At 37.0% G+C, this 18,196-nt stretch overlaps 1 protein-coding gene across 8 annotated transcripts in view; it reads right to left on the minus strand.

Moving 5' to 3' along the window:
- Positions 1–18,196, minus strand: part of PDE1A (phosphodiesterase 1A) — a 284,858-nt gene that overhangs the window by 57,576 nt on the left and 209,086 nt on the right. For 4 of the 8 annotated variants that reach the window (XM_057303243.1, XM_026492392.4, XM_057303240.1 and 1 more), the window contains exons 11-13: positions 9,290–9,371; positions 7,021–7,141; positions 5,822–5,967 (exon numbers count right to left, since the gene is read on the minus strand). In XM_057303243.1, the coding sequence (XP_057159226.1) occupies positions 5,822–5,967; positions 7,021–7,141; positions 9,290–9,371 (349 nt within the window). Of the gene's footprint in view, positions 1–4,475; positions 5,968–7,020; positions 7,142–9,289; positions 9,372–18,196 lie in introns of those variants that run through there. The other 4 variants (XM_048214563.2, XM_057303246.1, XM_057303233.1 and 1 more) reach the window with 3 other exon arrangements.

Here is an 18,196-nt window from a genome sequence, read left to right on the forward strand (position 1 = left end):
AAAAAATAAAAAAAATACACTTTATTAACAAATTATTGATGGAAATGTAACCTCATAAAGAGCAGAGCAAACAAAATTAAGAAATATCACACTAAATGATGAAACATGAAACACATTCCTTTTAAATTTAGAGACAAGCCAAATGGTATCACCACTTCCATTTCAGATAATTCTGAACTTGCTAATGCAGTTGATTCAAGAAAAACAATCATTAAAGGTATACATTTGAGAAATAAAACTGTCATTATTTGCAGAAGATCAGTATTCAAAAGAAAATTGTATTTCTATACACCAGTGAGAAACAGCCATTTGCAAAAATAACAAAAAATATAAAATATTGATGGAACATCCAATAAGATAGAGTCAACATTTTGAAATAAATTATTATTAAGGATAAATATTGATTACATGGTATATAATATTCTTAATGTGATGCCAAGCATCTAATAACACTAACAAGTATTTTCCATCACCATTATTATCACTATGAAGTAAAAGTAAACTTTCTGAGAAACATGAAAGAAGATATATAAGATATAGATGAATAGGAAGACTCGAAATCATAAAGATAATTCTCTCCAAATGGATATCAAAGTCATTCTAACCAAAATCCTAATTTGTTTTCCTTTTTGGTGGACCTTATGAGTTACTAAAGGCAAAGCAGGTCTTCAAAAGCTCAAAAGACTGATATCATACTAAACATACTCTATGACTCTAGAGCAATTATGTAGGAAATAAGCCCCCAAAAGAGACTAGAAAACACTTGTGTGTTTGACAATTTTAATGCATATTTTAAAATGTCATGCTTGCCTTAAGCTAGCAAAAAGTTCCTTCTGTTTCTAAACAGCTATTACTGGTGCACAATGGGCAAATCTGATGGCACCTCGGTTCCCATGCTGCCTCCATTCCTCACTTGTTACTTGCCTTTGAGCCCTAGTATTTTGGGGTTTGAATCAACATCAAATACATCAGAAAGTTACCCAGTACAATAAGAAACATATTGCATTCCATTTCAGTCTGACGCCCCCCCCCCCCAAACACCCTGATTCCATTTTGGGACATAACTTGTTTTTCTCAAATAGACATCTTCTTTGACAAGATGGGAAGGAAAGCAGATCTGGGATTGATTTGTGGTTTTGTTCTGATCAAGGTGGACTTGATGGATCTGGTTCAATTTGTAATTTTTGTGTCTAAAGACAAACCAGACCAACAAGTGGCTTACCAAAGTAACACTTTTACCTTGAGGGAGAACCCATATTTGTGTTTGCCATTTGGGGGCTAGCTCTAAAGAGACACACTTCTTTAACAGTTCTAGGTATGAAGCTGAGTGTATTCTAAACCTATTGGTTAGCTTACAGATTTTAAAAATTTCCCTGTAAATGGCATCTGCTCTACTTAAGCAGCTTGTGTATTTGCTCAGTAGGATTTGTGTCTTCCATCCCTGTTGAGATTCACAACTAAAGTTCATTTATCTTAACAGTTGTAAGCTTTTCCATAATATGAATACACCACAGCTGGTGAATCGTTTTACTGCTGTTTGTAGTTTTGTTGCTCTCAAGAACAACGCTACAGTAAATGTTTTGTTCATGTCTTCTGATGCACGTGAGCAAAAGGTAAGAACAGCAGGAATCTGTGATCTTTTCTTTTTTTAAAGATTTATTTATTTATTTGAGAGAGAGAGAGAGCACGTATAAGCAGGGGGAGGGCTGACTCCTCAAGCAGACTCCCTGCTGAACTGAGCACAGAGCCTGATGTGGGGCTCGATCCAAGGACCCTGAGATCATGATCTGGGCAGAAACCAAGAGTCGCCACTCAACCAGTTGAGCCACCCAGGTGCCCCAGGAATCTGTGACCTTTTTGCCCGGAGCTACTCCCAACATCCCTGCCAACCCTAAGCTGAGAACGGCAGCAGAAACCAGTTTTGCTGCTAGAGGTGGGAGGCTCAATTTGGGATAGGAGCAGAGGGCAAAACCCCCTGGTTTCTACAATGTAAAGTGGTGGGTTTAATTTAGAAAAAATGGGGGAAAACTCAGAGCTTTGCAAGTCTGAGGTTACAGTACAAGTTTGGGTAACTGGGACATGAACAGCATTTCATGGAAAAATCCTAGCAACTGGAGAGCCATGGAAGGTCTGAGATAGCTCTCCACGTGTCTGGCCGGCTGAGGAGCCATGCATGCATGGAGGAGACCTTGAGAAAGTTTTCCTGCACTAGCTTGATTTTTTGAAAATGATGCTAAAAAGCAGTTGTTCTCATATTCTTGGATTTCAAGGACATGTTTTAAATTTTAATTATTAAATATAAATTCTGTATTTTAGAAGCTTTTTAAAATATCAGAGACAAAGTTTTCTAAGATTTTGCATCATTTCATGGAAGGGTGAAGTCATTAACTTCATTGTTATCTACTATTGATTATGCATTTAAAATTTTCTAATTAATCACGAAAATGAAAGGAATAAAGAGTAAATATTTCAAACCATCAAGGAAATGAATTGCAACGGAAAAAAGAAACAACTCAAGCAGTAAAAATGAGGGCAAGATAAGTGGTAAAAAGGAAATAGATTAAGAAGTTTCCTTTAATTTTAATAATTTTTATCATGGATACTGAATTTTCTTGAATGTTCTTTCTGTATCTCTTGAGATCTTAGGTTTTTATCCTTTGATCCTTAATGTGGTAAATTGCATTAACAGAATTTTTAAATGTAGAATCAAATTTGCATTTCTGGCATAAAACCAATGTGGTGGTCAATTCAATCTGCAAACCCAGAACTCCAGCAAAGGTAAGCAGATGCCCTCCAGAGAGAGTCTAGCTCCAAAGTTTCCTTATCTCTCTGAATTTCTGTTTGATTTTTATTTGGACAAGTTCTGAGGATATCAGCTTTTCTTTCTTTCTTTCCCTCTTTCTTTCTTTTCTTTTTCCTTGAAAGCAACATACTTTTTAATATTTGTTACAAGCAAGGAGACAGGGAGATAGTTCTAGAAGCACTGTCTCTGTCAATTTCTTGTTAGCAATATCTGGCCCCACATTTTTAGTTGTTTTTACCATGAGATATTTCTTTAAGTTTATCTAGTTCACCACTGCACTGGAAATAGAAACCAAACATGCAATGTTATAAATAAAATAAATTTGGCAGTATTTGCTCTACTCAAAATGTGTGTACTCTACACAACTACCCCTTGGAAATTATATAGTCAAAATGATCTGTGGTTTTAATTTGCTAAAGCCAGGCTGCCTGTGTTCAAATCTTGGTTCTACCTTTTCCAACAATAAGACCCAGATATTATTCCTCAGTTCCAGAAATGTACATTGAGGACTCTATACACATCTAAAGTTTACTGTCCCCATGCAACAAAATACTCAAAAGGGCACTGTGCCAGAAAGTTTATTAGGAAGGGAGCAGTTTTTGTCCCTAAGCCAATTCTGACAGCTTTCCTTCACTGGTTTATGACAAATAAGTTCCAGGTGATAGGTTGATGTTTTAGGTTTATTGGTGTTTATTTTAGTTAGAACTTTGTTGGAAGAGAGTGTGTTTTGGTCAATTGGATTTTTGGGTTCATTGAAGATGAATACTTCAACTCATTTTTTTTTCAAACTAATTTTAAAGGGGTAGGAGGTGCGTGGGAAAAAAACGTTGGGTAAAGAATCAGAACAGTTTTGACTCCAGTGCTTAGGAGCTGTGTAATCCTCAATTTCCATGTGTATAAGATGAGGGTGATCATTTCTAGTTAGGAAGGTTGTTGCAGGAGGAAATTGGATGTAAAATGCCTTGGACACAGGAGGGATTTCAGAAGTCTTGCTTCCCTCCTCTCTTCCTTCCATCACTGAAAATATATCTATTTGTTTTCCTTTCCGAATAAATACATTCAAAGTGGAGTTTAAGTATTCATTTATTCATTCATTCAAAACTATCCTCAGTAAATAATTTTAAAGGACCTACACTATGCCAGGGACAGGCTCGTTCTGAGAAAATGATGACAATAAGATAGATGTTGCTTCTGTTTTCAAAGAGCTTATAGGTTAGGGATTTATATCTTACAGTGCTTCAGGGTCAATATTGTGAGCATAATTTGTCTCTAGAGAAGGGTAATTCCAGCCACTTGAAGTCTCCAGTTAGATGGGTTTGACAATATTTCAGTATGGCCACCTGGGTCTTGTGTTGTGTTATGTTCTTTATGGAATGACAATAATGTATTACAAAGACCCTCTGGAATGGCCAGGACTAGCTACATAATTGCACGGCCCCATGCAAAATAAAAATGAGGCCCCTGGCTCAAAAATTTTTAAGAATTTTGAGATGATGACAGTAGAGGATTTAATTAAGCAGAGGGCCATTCTGAGTGTGGGGGGCCCGCACGATTATAGGACCTGGCCCTCATCATGGCTGTACTGAGCCACCAGAGCCTGCGAAACCATTTCTTTTCAACTAAGATCAGACTTATGGGAAAATGTGAGCTACAGAGTCAGATGAAGACATTAGAATGGTATTTCTTTTATTTTTAATAGCAGAGGTAGAGGAAATAATGTGACACCATTAAGCAGTTATTTCATTGAACAAATATTTACTGAGTGCTTCTTATATGCACAGCACTGTGCTAGGAGCTGAGGATATACTGGAAAACACAACAGACCATGTCCTAACTTTTGTGGACCATACACTACCCATGTGGAAAACAGACGATAAATTAAAGAAGGAATAAGTAAATATCATTGATTATGGACTAGTGACAACACATTGAAGCAACTAAACTGGGCCCTCATCGGGAAAGACAGGACAGAGGATGTTACCTGTAGTGGTCAAGGAGGGCCTCCTTGTGGGGCTACCTCCCATAAGGCTTTCGAGCACGGCATTTGGAGAGAAAGAGTGAATTCTAGCTCCTTCACTTACTAGTTATGGGATTTGGGGCAAAGTCACATAACTGTCTTCTGCCTCGGTTTCCTTATCTATAAAATGAGAACACCAATAGTATATACCTTATAAGGTCCATGTGAAAATTAAATTAAGTGAGTTAATTAAGTTCTGTTTTTCAAGTTAAAAATAAACAACAGACTTTCCAGCCAAGGAGGAATCGGCCTTGCAGAGAATTCTGAAGAGAATCCCTGGCTGAAGAAATAATCATCGCAAAGGCTCTGGGGTATTTCAAGAACCTGCCAGAGGCTATTGTACAGGCAGTAGATAGAGCACAGGAGAGACACAGGGCTATGCAAGGGAGCGTGAGGGGAGGCAGGGGCCAGATTTGGACTTAGAAAGCTAATCCTGCACAAAAGATAATAACTATACTACTTCACATACCTTGTAAACCAAATCAACTCATTTATTTGAATCAGAAAACTTATCAGAAATAGCTAAAGTTAGCTTCCCATTTGTTTCCTTTAATGGCTGATTACAAATGATTTTTCCAACGCATGAGTGGAAAGGTCACCAAAAGAAATAACTTAGTAACATTGAAAAAAACACACCCAAGCCTCTGACACTAAGTGTTACATTCCTAATGCAACACAAAAGCCACTTGCAAAGGCTCCAAAGCACTTCTAGAAATGAACAGGAGGTTACTCTGCCAGGTAAAGATTTATCACCATTTTATTGTCCCCTCCTTCGTATTCAGGTCACTGCCACGCACTGACACATACTTCTGCAGCCCATGTAACATAAGCAGAGCAAAATCTCTTTAACAGATAAACCAACTTTGTCATGAATAATCAAAAGGTAGCCAGAGGCTTGTGTATTTCATCAAAGAAGAAATCAAGGGGGGAAAAAAGCCAAAACCCCAGAGGAAGAGTTAAGACAGAAAGAGATGGCAGTACGGCTTCATAAACAACTCTACCTTGGGCAGCTAACTCTTTCCACCTCTCCTTGTTCTGCTGGATGATGTCCACCAGGTTGTTTTTAAAGCTCTGTAAGTCCACGCTTGTAAGGGAGTAGTCTGGGGAGTAGGTTCCATCGTTCATGGTTCCTTTCATATTTGATCGCCTAAACAAATCAACACCGTGAACACAATAAAGGTGCTGAAGCTAACAGTCATAACCAAAAAAAAAAAAAAAAAAAAAAAGCCCAGATAACACCATGGTCAAGACATGAAACGAGAGAGCAAAGCCTGAAACACTTTACAAAACCAACTGCAGACACAGAAAGGCAGGTGCTCAGGCCCAGTTTGGAGAATGTGTCAGGGCTGCTCACATCCCTCCTTTTCTCCTCTCATGGCAAGGGCCGGGACTCTGGCTGGAAGTCGGTCAAGGACTCCCAGAGCAGCGGGTTGGAGCACTCTTGCATCATGGGGTGGCTAGGCCTGATTCAAAGAGTGGAAACTTGAGGTGAGCTGACCTAGCGGTGAGTCCACTGGTGAACATCACTAAAGGGGCACCATGATTCTGGAACCCTAAGGGGGTCTAACCTGAATCTTTCTCAGGTAGAACATTTCCTCAGTGTCCTCACTGGGGCAACATGGAAGGAGCCTGTTGGTGTGCCATTAGCAAAAGTTGTGTGTTCGGATGGACAAGAATTTAGTGTGATTAGTTTACAACTGGAAGCTTTAAATAATATGCCTTAACAAATTTATTGATGAAAAATGTTCAGCTTGAAATACTGTAAATGATTGTATATATAATGGATGTTTCTGTTACATGTTATACACATCTGTTGTACCCACATCAGCTACAAGCCTTCTTTTGGCAGAGACATCTCCCCAGATGTACAAGTGGGTTGTAATTGGTTTGTTTGTAAGCAAACTGACACAACTAGATACGTTAATATCCAAGGCTTAATATATACATTTGCGTGAAAATTCAGATATTTTCATTCTCCTGAGTATTAAATACTCTTGTGTTATACTCATTAGTTAGGAGTAGACATCAAGTGAATTTCAAAGGCTGATGCAATATCACACCTAGCCACTAGGTGGCAATACTACCTAATAATTCTTTTACGAATGTCCTGCCCTGCTGTAAGAGCTAAGATAATCATAAGTAAAAGGCTATTAAACAGAACAAAGATAAAAAGGATGCAAAGAAGGAGAAAATATCAAACCTGCTTGCCGCATAGGAAGAAGTTTCTGCTTTTGAGGCTTCCTCTATAAGAGGAGTAATAATTTTCTCCGTTGAGTCTGTCAGAAGAGAAAATGTTGGCTCTACTATAAAATCAATGAAACCTACAAAAACACAAAAAATTTTTTAAAAAGATAAATAGAAATATTACAATTTCTTGAATTCTAAAATCTGTAATAATGAAAAGTCTGACAGTAATTAACAGCTACAACACTGGTTCAGTTTACCCCTTGCAATTATTTTTAATCCAGTAACATAGATCTTTAGAGATAGTTTAATAGCTCGATAGCTGTATAAAGTAATCTCCCAAGTAGTGGAAGTGATACAATTCTAAACCTGCTAACTCGTGTATATTGGCTTTCCTGTTTAGTATTCAGTTTTATACTCTAGTTCACAATAAATTCAAATCTAACCAGAGTGAATATAATTTCCTCTCTCAGTGAGAGGGATCATTACTTTTCTGAAAGGTCTCCACTTGCTTGTTGAATTTGTTACTCATCAACAAAAAATAATACCTAAGCTCCAAAGAAACAAAATAATTGAGATTTTTTTTCTCAGGCCACAGAAAGGCAACTACGTTTTTCCCTCTTATTGTATCAGTCAGAGCTTTCTGCCAGTGTGTTAATATTTCAAATTGCTGTTTATTATTCTCTGGATGTAAAGTGTTAGTTCACAGCAAGTGGGCGTGTTCTGTCAAATCAGTGAAGAGAACGGTAACATCTCTGGGAGACAGCATTATTCCCACCACCTTGAGATGTCAGGATGAATAAAGACTTTAAATTTAAAGTGACACACAGAGAGAAGGGGGCACTGTCCTCTAGGGAGCCCATCCCCCCTGGTGTTTAGGTGGAGGAGGAGACACGTATTGTACACTCTGTACACACTTCAACACTACGCGTCCCTGGAGAGGTGTGCCACTGGAAATCAAGTGCTTGTGGCCTCACACACACCTGGGAGCTATGGATGACCATCTGAATGTAAGAGAAAACTGGAGGGAGGCTTTTAAATTGATACTGTGCCCAGAAATATCCACATTTGAAGAATATCCCATCCATCAGATACAAATAATTCACATTTCAAGTAATTGAGTTAGTAATATTATACATTAGGGTGCTTTTTTTTTTTTTTCTTTTAAGAGAGGGAGACAGGGTGGGGGAGCAGCAGAGGGAGAGAGAGAATCCCAAGTAGGCTCCACACCTGCCACAAAGGGCTTGATCTCACAACCCTGAGATCAGGACCCCAGCTGAAATCAAGAGCCAGACTGAGCCACCCAGGTGCCCCTAAGGTGCATTTTTAATTCAAGAAAACTTCAATACTTTTGTGTTTCAAATGATGCCTTCAGTTCAAAGCAATGTTAATTGGCCACCAGTGTGCTATTTCCAGTTCTGTCTGTGGTTTTAAATGCCTGGGATATGGAGACTCACAAATGACACATCACCTCCATTAACGGTAACAATTTATATTATAGCAACAAGCCTCAGAAACCTCCCTTCTTTCCAGCTTGCCTGAGGAGGTTCTTAACCTGCCACACTCACACCTGCTAGGCAATGGTAGGCACGTGTGTTATGGTAGCTAGAAAATAGCTTTTGGAACTTGGATGGGAAGGGGCAAAAGTCAGAGCAAGAAGCTTTCTGACAGTTGGCCGCTGATTTGCAGGACTTGGTATGGAAGCAGCTAGAGAGGTTCGGTGGCAATCCTTATGTTTATTAATCTTACAGTTCAGTAATGAAGATGCTGGCTCTGGGAATAACTATTACAAATATTTGGACCATGCAGCATAGCAACATAGTTTTAAGAATGAGCTGAACTTGCTGGCTTATATCAAAAGAATTTTTTTCTGAAGGAATATAAGCTACTAAATTAAATATATATTGCAAACTTAGTGATAACAACACATATATTATATTTTCATTGAATTGTCCTACATACAAAGGATTAAATTACAGATTACAGTCGTCAGCAACAAAACAAAAAATGCTGTCTTTTACGCAAGAAGAAAGTCCATTATTTATAAAAGGGTTACAAGTCAAATAACAATTACATTTACTAATACTGCTTGATTGAATTCATTTTGTGAGAATTTTTCAAAATTCTTATCATTTAGCACCATATAGATTAGTCTAAAGATCAAATTTATTATGAATATGAAGTGAGATTTCCATGGACGTTGGCCCTTTGAACAGCATGGTTTATCTATTTGAAAACTGGCACGCCCACGCCCACCCTCCATAACCACCATTCCTGAGTAGTACCTATTTGTGACTGGGCCACCATGGTTGACTTCCGATCACAAAGTGGGGAAAATGGAAGTCCTAATTCCGCTTCTTTATCTCCCTGTGGAAAGGAAAGCTCATTAGTACAGACTTGGGTTGGAGATGCTTAGATAATGAGCAGTCTCGATATAAACTGTAAAAAAAGCCGCATCTTTATTTTCTTAATCGGCACTGTGTTTTTATTTAATTTTTATAAAACCAAAGATATAGTCCAAGCGGATGTAATTTTACTCAGTCTCCTTTTGAGGACATACATGTTGCTGAAGAAAGAAAAAGAGCATTTCCACGTGGAGACTCTGCTTTGGTATTACAACCCCTCGACTATAAAGAGACAAACCTTTGCTCTTTGGAATTTTCTGCAGCTGCCATAAAATAGTCATCTCGGTGTGTTATTTGGCATTTAATTAACAACCAAGCTCGTGGATTTTTATGCTCTTTTTTTCCCCCCATGCCAAGTACCTCACAGATCTCAAGTATCAATACTTCATGATTGTACTGCTTTTTGAAATTAAAAGTATATAAACATTTTGATACATCTTTTCACTTATTAACCAATTTTAATTGAATCTCCCACAGCAAATAATGAAGAATATTTTCAACTTTCTTACATTCCATGTGCGTCATTTTATTTTAATGTATTCTCAGAAAACTGGAAGGTCAATGATTTTTATTATTTGATTTTATCTACAGTAGGTTAATTGAGCACGTATGTTAAAGCATTCCATTTATGTTTGGGTTCAACATTACAAGAACTAATTCCGTTTTCATCTCCTAAAATGAAGGTGGCTGCTCTGGGCAACATGTTCTCTTCACAAGGTTTATCAAACATCAAACATCGGTTCTTTCCTGTGCATTCAGGGGGACGCACTTACAAAAGAAAGAAAAGCTACGTCACTTGCTTCTCTTCGCTTCCATTTTCTGGCTATTTGAAAGGATGCCTTGGACTCTATTTTCTCCTAAGCTATCGGTTGTATATCTTCATGGACTACACTGGCCTTGTGTAAGGCCACAACTTAGGACACATGGTCAGGTTCTGAAATCAGAAGACAAAAGGGAGGGGCCTTCACTTTTGCTTTGTTGTGGAGCCCATGTAACCATGGTAACAATGGAGTGCCTGTCTGAGGAATTCTGAGTTTCCCCTCCCCCTGCATTCTTGAACACCTTTTCTCATGATCTTTACAACATCATGCCAATATGTTTTATGGGCTTTACAATTTTTCATTGACAATGCTGTCTGACGCACTTCCTCTAAACCATGCCTCTGATTATAAGGAGCAGAAAGTTTGAAATCAGAATTGTTTGGGGGAAAATCTAGATATGGTCACCAAAGAAGTAGGCAAAGTAGCTGCAAACAGGTATATGTTACTATGTCATGACTTAGAGAAAATAGGGAGTAGAATTTCCATGACCTCCTTCAGCAGCTGTGCTCCTTCCTTAGAGGATAACGACACCCATTCCATTTGGTATTAACATTCACGTCCAGAACAAGGACTTATTCGTGCCATCAGCCTTGGAGCTGTAAGATACACGTGTGAATCCCTGCTGTTCGACTGTTTCTCTCTGTTACTTCTGACGTATTACAAACTTTGCTGAAATGAATTCTCCTCATATGTTAACCTCACTTGGTAATTGGGGTAAACTCAAACTAGGAATAAAGATATTCTAGTATCTACCTGGTAGGATTATCCTGAGGTTATCTAAGGTAATTTACAGGAAGCCTAGTATTTGGTAAACAGTCATTAAATGTTAGTGGGTAAGAACCACACTTCCTATAGGTGAAGAGGATTGAGAGCACACTATCCATGATGAGCACTGAGTAATGTACAGAAGTGTTGAATCGCTCTATTGTACACCTGAAGCTAATATAACATTGTATGTTAACTCTACTGGGATGAAAATTTTAAAAAAGAACCATCCTTCATAATAGCAAAGATACAAAGCTGTGAGGTGTTTATGATGTCTAATGCATACCTTGGATGGTGTTAAACCACAGGAAAAAGGATTGGTGCTTAATTGAGCATGTGGTGGAGAGGCATTGCCCCCCCCCCTCCGTTTTCTAGCAGGGAATTGGTCTGACAGGATTCTACTTTGGAAAGATTGATTTGTCAGCAGTGTGGGGGATGACAAGAAGTGAACTGAAGATGACTCTTGGCCTTCACAACTGAATGAGTAGGAGTCTTTTGTGCTACTAATAAAAATAAGACAATATGAATGAGGGCTGGATTTGAAGACTATTATGGATTTGATTTTTAGCATATTGAGAATAAGGTACAAGAATAATATCATTGTTTATGTTAAAATATAAATAATAATATTGTTATTGTTAAAATAGAGATAAATCTTCTCATGGACTTCATGGGAAATATGATATTGGAGATACTTATCTGATCTATGTGGATACGACTGATTGGTTTTATTGATCAGGGGCTGCTGTCTGGCATTTTAATAGCTATATTTTTCTACTATATAACAGAAGTTCTTTGTTTGATCTAAAAGTGATCATTTGGGCTGGAGGAAGACATTGTGATGATTTACCTTCCAGGAGCTAAATTTTATAGAATGCTAGATGGCAACATTTTCATATAGGACTTAGGCATTTGATAGATATATGTAGGGTCCACCTTCTCATATTTGGAGTGAGAAATTTTATATTCTATTTGCTTCTTGTATTCCATAATGGAATCGGGATATTAAATTTCCACTGCTAAAGCACATTGAATGCTAAAGCACATTAATTATTTTATTTATTTGTAACTATTTAAAGTGTTATTCTTTAGGGTGAATTAAGGCCATGAGTGCAAGATTAGTAGGGGGTCCTATAGCCAGACTCTGAGGACACCATAAACAAAATAGGACAAGGGAGGGGGGTACTACTAAAAGAGAGGGAAAGGTATGTTAAAAGAAAGTTGGATTCCCTGAGTATAAATTTGACAAACTGTAATTTTCCCTATCATATCCCTGAATAGGGAACATTTACTTTCCATCAAGATGAAATCAGGGGTCAAGGCAACAGACATTGTAAAAGTCAACTAGTTTTTCTGGGAGGATGTACTTTCATTTGAGGGCCCTGCCTTCAGGAGGCCAAAAACGTACTTTCAAAACAATCAGTGAAATACTGAATATACATATATTCTGGTACATTGACTTGTACAGTGGCTAGAGCAAAAATATAGGGCCCTAAGGCCACGAGGCTCAATTAAGTAACTAACACCACTCAATTCTGCTCCTGGATGCCTGAGTCCGTTCTTGGGGGGCGGGGGGGAGCCTGGAGGCGGAGAAGGGGAGAAAGTGACCCCAACCACATGGAAACACAAGGCAGCCTGCAGTGCTCAGGCTCCTGCCTGTCTTGGCAATGGCAGGTTGGAGGGTGCTGAGGTTTCTCTCTGAAAGGCCACAACAAAGACCAATAATTATTTTTATGCTTTCCTAACAGTCTGAAATGCTCTGATCACTGTCAACAGGGTGTCAAATCCAGTGACTTACATATTTTTTCTTTTTTGCATTTTATCTGAAGCCAAAGCAATTTCTGTAGCTTTCAAGAATTGAAGAAGATAGAAAAGGGTGAAGTGTAGAAATCCTGAGAAACCTTTTGCATTGAAACCTAGTTTTAATCACAGAAGCCACACCACCAACAAACAACAGGAAGCTCCTAACCACAGACCTGGGGGCTACTGTAAGGCCAAGGGTAAATTCGAGGGGCCACTAATTCTAATAGGGGAATTTAACTGAGGAGAAGGGGAAGAAGCAATGTATTTATATGTGCACATACACACACACCTCCCAAGGGCTAAAATATGGGATATGACAAAGAACAAGAGTAATGCGAGATTCATTTAGTTAATTGAATGCATGGAAACATTTTAGCTGCTGGCATCAATGTCATATGTTAACATAAGTCTCATAAAGATAAACTTGCTTTCCTTTAAACATAGTTGTTGGTAGTACAAACCCACTTGTTTTGGCCTTCACCTGTTCTGCTATGTATCTTTCTGAAGGGGATTTGAAAGTCACTTTTAAAAATCCAGAGACTGAGAAATATAAGATTCCATTGTTAAAAGCTCAGGTCCTAAATCAACTTATTATGATCTGAAAGGAATTTCATAGTTGAAGAGAAGAGGGACTGCTAGCAGGGACAATTTGATTTTATAATGGTCCATATTAACATATATGCTTTACTCTCCTTGGAGCTGTAAGTATCTTATGTTAAGGTCATTCAAGCAAAGACTGTCATTTCTGAACATTTTGGGATGATACAAATGCCTATCATTGCCCATCAAGAATCTTGTCAAAAAACACCAAAAAACAAAAACCAAGAACCCGACACTTTCTTACTCTAACACAATCTGAAAAATGCAGATCATAAAAACAACCCAAATATCACGATGCTATACCTATTCCAAGACTTGACCTTTTGTGTTGCGTGAATTTTAATCTCTGTTTAGATATCTGAGTCACTGTTAATCAGGCATTGAGAAGGACAGAGTTGCTAAATAGCCTTATGGAGCAGTTTCCCTCTACCCTGGATTTCATTTGTCAAAAATCACTGTGTGCTGGGAGCTTCATTATCAGTTACCTTTCTAGAAAAGTCAAGAAGATAGTGAACTTCAAAAACATCTGGCCTCAATTTCATTAAATTCATTACTCTCATGGCTCTGTAAGGTATTCTTTGTCTGGTTTGAAATCAATAAAAGATAGGGATAAGACAAGTCATGATACTCTTTGAATATCTAGCAGTAATTTTGAAGAGTCTCCGGAATTTTTTTAGAGACTTTTCTTAACACTGGTTTTTTAGAGTTCAAGTCATGGATGAAGCACCTTTATTGCGATATATTCTTTTCTAAATCAAGGAAAAATGTACTTACAAATCTTAAAAGCATAAATTATGAATACGTTTGTGTAATTAACACTCAATTAATATACAAAACACTTCCATTACCTCCAGAAATTCCCTTAACTTTTTCCAGTGAATCTCACCTCCTACAGGCACCCATTGTTCAGATTTCAATCATCAGAGGTTAATTTTGCTAGTTTTGAGCTTCATATAAATGGAATCATCTAGTATGTATTTTTTGAGATTTATCATTGTTTGTATTATTAGTCCATTTTTTAATTGTTGCATGGTATTCCATTGTATGACTACACCATGATTTATTTATTCATTTCTATTTTTAATGTAAATTTGGACTGTTTCTTATATTAGGCTCTCATAAGTAATATTCTTATGACTACTCCACATTTGGTGAGCATAAGCACCAATTTTTCTGATTTATATACCTATGGGTGGACATGCTGGGTCATAGGGGATATTAAGTTTCACTTTAGTGAATGTTAACCAGTAGTTTTCAGATGGGTTGTAATGATTTATACTTCTACCGGCAATGCCTGGACTTCCAACTGGAGTCCAGTTGCTCCATATCCTCAATTACACTTAATATTTTCAGTCCTTTCCATTTTAGCTATTATGGTGAGGATGTAGAGGTATCTCATTGTGCTTTAATGTGCAATTCTTTGATAAGCAATAATAATGAGAGTACTTGTATGTACTTATCACCCATTTATGTATTTTCTTTTATGAGATGTCTGGTCAAATTAGACTGATTTTTTTTTTTATTACTGATTTGTAGAAGTTCTTCATGCAATCTGTGAACAGCTCTTGGACAGATATTTGTAGTACAAATATTTTCTCTCACTCTATGGCTTGTCTCAATGGTATTTTTGGAAGAGAAGAAGCTTTAAAATTTGCTCTTCTCCACTTGACCAATTTTTTTTTCTTTTTCTAGGCAGTGCTTTTTGTGTCTTCTCCAAGAAATATTTGGCTACCCCCAAGATTAGAGAGATATTCTCCTAAGTTTTCCTCTACAAACTTTAGAGTCAGGTTTTATATTAAGGCTGGTGTCAATCTTGAATCAATATTTATATAAGGGACAAGATTCCTTTCCCGCCATATATTTAATAAGTATCATTCCATTGCTATTTACAAACTTTCCTTTCTCCATTTAACTGTTTCATTGCTTTTGTAGAAAATCAAATGACCATGTAAGTATGGGATCACTATTCTATTTTACTGATCTATTTGCCTATCTTCATGTTAATAACACACTACTTTGATGACTCTTGCTTTCTACTAAGTCATGTGATAAGGAGGTGTAAATTCTCCAACTTTCTCATCTCAGTCTTTTTCAAAATTATTTTGGCCGTTTTTAGATTCTTACATCTCCATGTTGATTTTAGGATGAGCTTTCTTTCAACTACTATAAAAAAGTCTGTTACAATTTGTGATAAAGATTATGTTAAGTATATTAAACAATTTTGGAAGAATTGACATCTTAACATGTTAATCCATTAATGTGGTAAACCTTTCAATCTACATAGATGGGTCTTTAAAAATCTTCTATCAACGATATCCTGTGCTTTTCAGTGTTTAGGTTTTATATGCATTTAATTAAATATATTCCCAAATATTTTTTTATTTTATGCTATTATAAATCATATTGTATTGAAATTTTTATTTCGAAGTTGTTTGTTGCCAGCATACAAAACTGCAATTGATCCTACAATTCTGTTAAACTTATTTATCAGTTCTAGCAGCTTTTTAGAGATTCCTTAAAATTTTCTATGTAAAAGCTCATGTTTCAGCAAATAAAGACAGTTCTTTTTATTTCTATCCAATCTATACTTTATTTTCTTCTATTTATTGTAATGGCTAGAGCTTCAAATGCCATGTTGAAAGGAAGTGGTGAGAGCAGATATCTTGAACTTAGCATGAAAGTGTTCAATATTTCACCAGGAAGTATTATGAAAGCTATAGACACTTTTTACCATGTTGAGAGAGGTCCCCTATTTCTAGTTTGCAGAAAGTTTTTGTAATTAGTGTCTTTTGAATTTTGTCAAATTAGTTTTCCGCATCTATTGACAAGACAGCAGGATTCTTTTTTTCTCTTAGTACAGTAAATTACTTTAAATGATTTTTTAATATTAAATCAACTCAGGTCATAATATGTACTCTTTTACTATATCACTGGATTGGATTTGCTAACATTTAAAGGAGTTCTGCACCTAGGTTCATGACAGATATGGGTGTGTAATTTTCTTTACTTGCAAAATCTTCGTCAGGCTTTGTCAGGGTTATACTGATAATTTTCCCTCTCACTCTGTGTTAAAACTGGAATTATTTCTTTCTGAAAAGCTTGAGAGAACTCACCATCTCTCAACTGAATTAAGAACTGAAATGAGAATCAAGAATTGAAACCATCTAAACCTGATTTTTTTTTCATGGAAAGAGTTTAAATTAACTGAATTATTTTAAATAGTTTTAAATAATAATATTTTAAATTAATTAAAATAAACATTTAAATTCAACGTTTAAAAATAGATATATGGATATACAAATTATATTTTTTTTCTTGTGTTTGTTTTGGTAATTTATCTTTCAAAGAATTTGATGATTTCTTTTTTTTTTAATAATAATATTTTTTTATTATATTATGTTAGTTACCATACAGTACATCCCTGGTTTTTTATGTAAAGTTCCATGATTCATTAGTTGCAAATAACACCCAGTGCACCATGCAATACGTGCCCTCCTTACTACCCATCACCAGCCTATCCCATTCCCCCACCCCCCTCCCCTCTGAAGCCTTCAGTTTGTTTCTCAGAGTCCATAGTCTCTCATGCTTCATTCCCCCTTCTGATTACCCCCCCTTTCTTTATCCCTTTCTTCTCCTACCAATCTTCCTAGTTCTTATGTTCCATAGATCAGAGAAACCAAATGATAATTGTCTTTCTCTGCTTGACTTATTTTGCTTAGCATTATCTCCTCCAGTGCCGTCCATGTTGCAGCAAATGTTGAGAAATCGTTCTTTTTGATAGCTGAGTAATATTCCATTGTATATATGGACAACTTCTTAATCCAGTCATCTGTTGAAGGGCATCTCGGCTCCTTCCACGATTTAGCTATTGTGGACAATGCTTCTATGAACATTGGGGTGCATATGGCCCTTCTCTTCACTACGTCTGTATCTTTGGGGTAAATACCCAGTAGTGCAATGGCTGGGTCATAGGGTAGCTCAATTTTTAACTTTTTAAGGGACCTCCACACTGTTTTCCAGAGTGGCTGTACCAACTTGCATTCCCACCAACAATGTAGGAGGGATCCCCTTTCTCCACATCCTCTCCAACAATTGTTGTTTCTTGCCTTGTCTATTTTTGCCATTCTAACTGGCATAAGGTGGTATCTCAGTGTGGTTTGGATTTGAATTCCCCTGATGGCTAATGATTTTGAACATTTTTTCATGTGTCTGTTAGCCATTTGTATGTCTTCATTGGAAAAGTGTCTATTCATATCTTCTGCCCATTTTATGATTTGTTTGTTTCTTGTGTATTGAGTTTGAGAAGTTCTTTGTAGATCTTGGATACCAGTCTTTTATCTGTAGTGTCATTTGCGAATATATTCTCCCATTCTGTGGGCTACCTCTTAGTTTTTTTGACTGTTTCCTTGGCTGTGCAGAAGCTTTTTATCTTGATGAAGTCCCACAAGTTCATTTTATCTTTTGTTTCTCTTGCCTTTGGAGATGTGTCATGAAGAAGGTTGCTGTGGCCGATGTCGTAGAGGTTGCTGCCTATGCTCTCCTCTAGGATTTTGATGGATTCCTGTCTCACATCGAGGTCTTTCATCCATTTGGAGTTTCTTTTTGTGTATGGTGTGACAGAGTGGTCAAGTTTCATTCTTTTGCATGTAGCGGTCCAATTTTCCCAGCACCATTTATTGAAGAGACTGTCGTTTTTCCACTGGATGTTTTTTCCTGCTTTATCAAAGATTAGTTGCCCAAAGAGCCAAGGGTCCATTTCTGGTTTCTCTACTCTGTTCCATTGGTCTATGTGTCTGTT

Source organism: Ursus arctos, unplaced genomic scaffold (genome assembly GCF_023065955.2).
Source record: "Ursus arctos isolate Adak ecotype North America unplaced genomic scaffold, UrsArc2.0 scaffold_1, whole genome shotgun sequence".
Lineage (NCBI taxonomy): Eukaryota > Metazoa > Chordata > Mammalia > Carnivora > Ursidae > Ursus > Ursus arctos.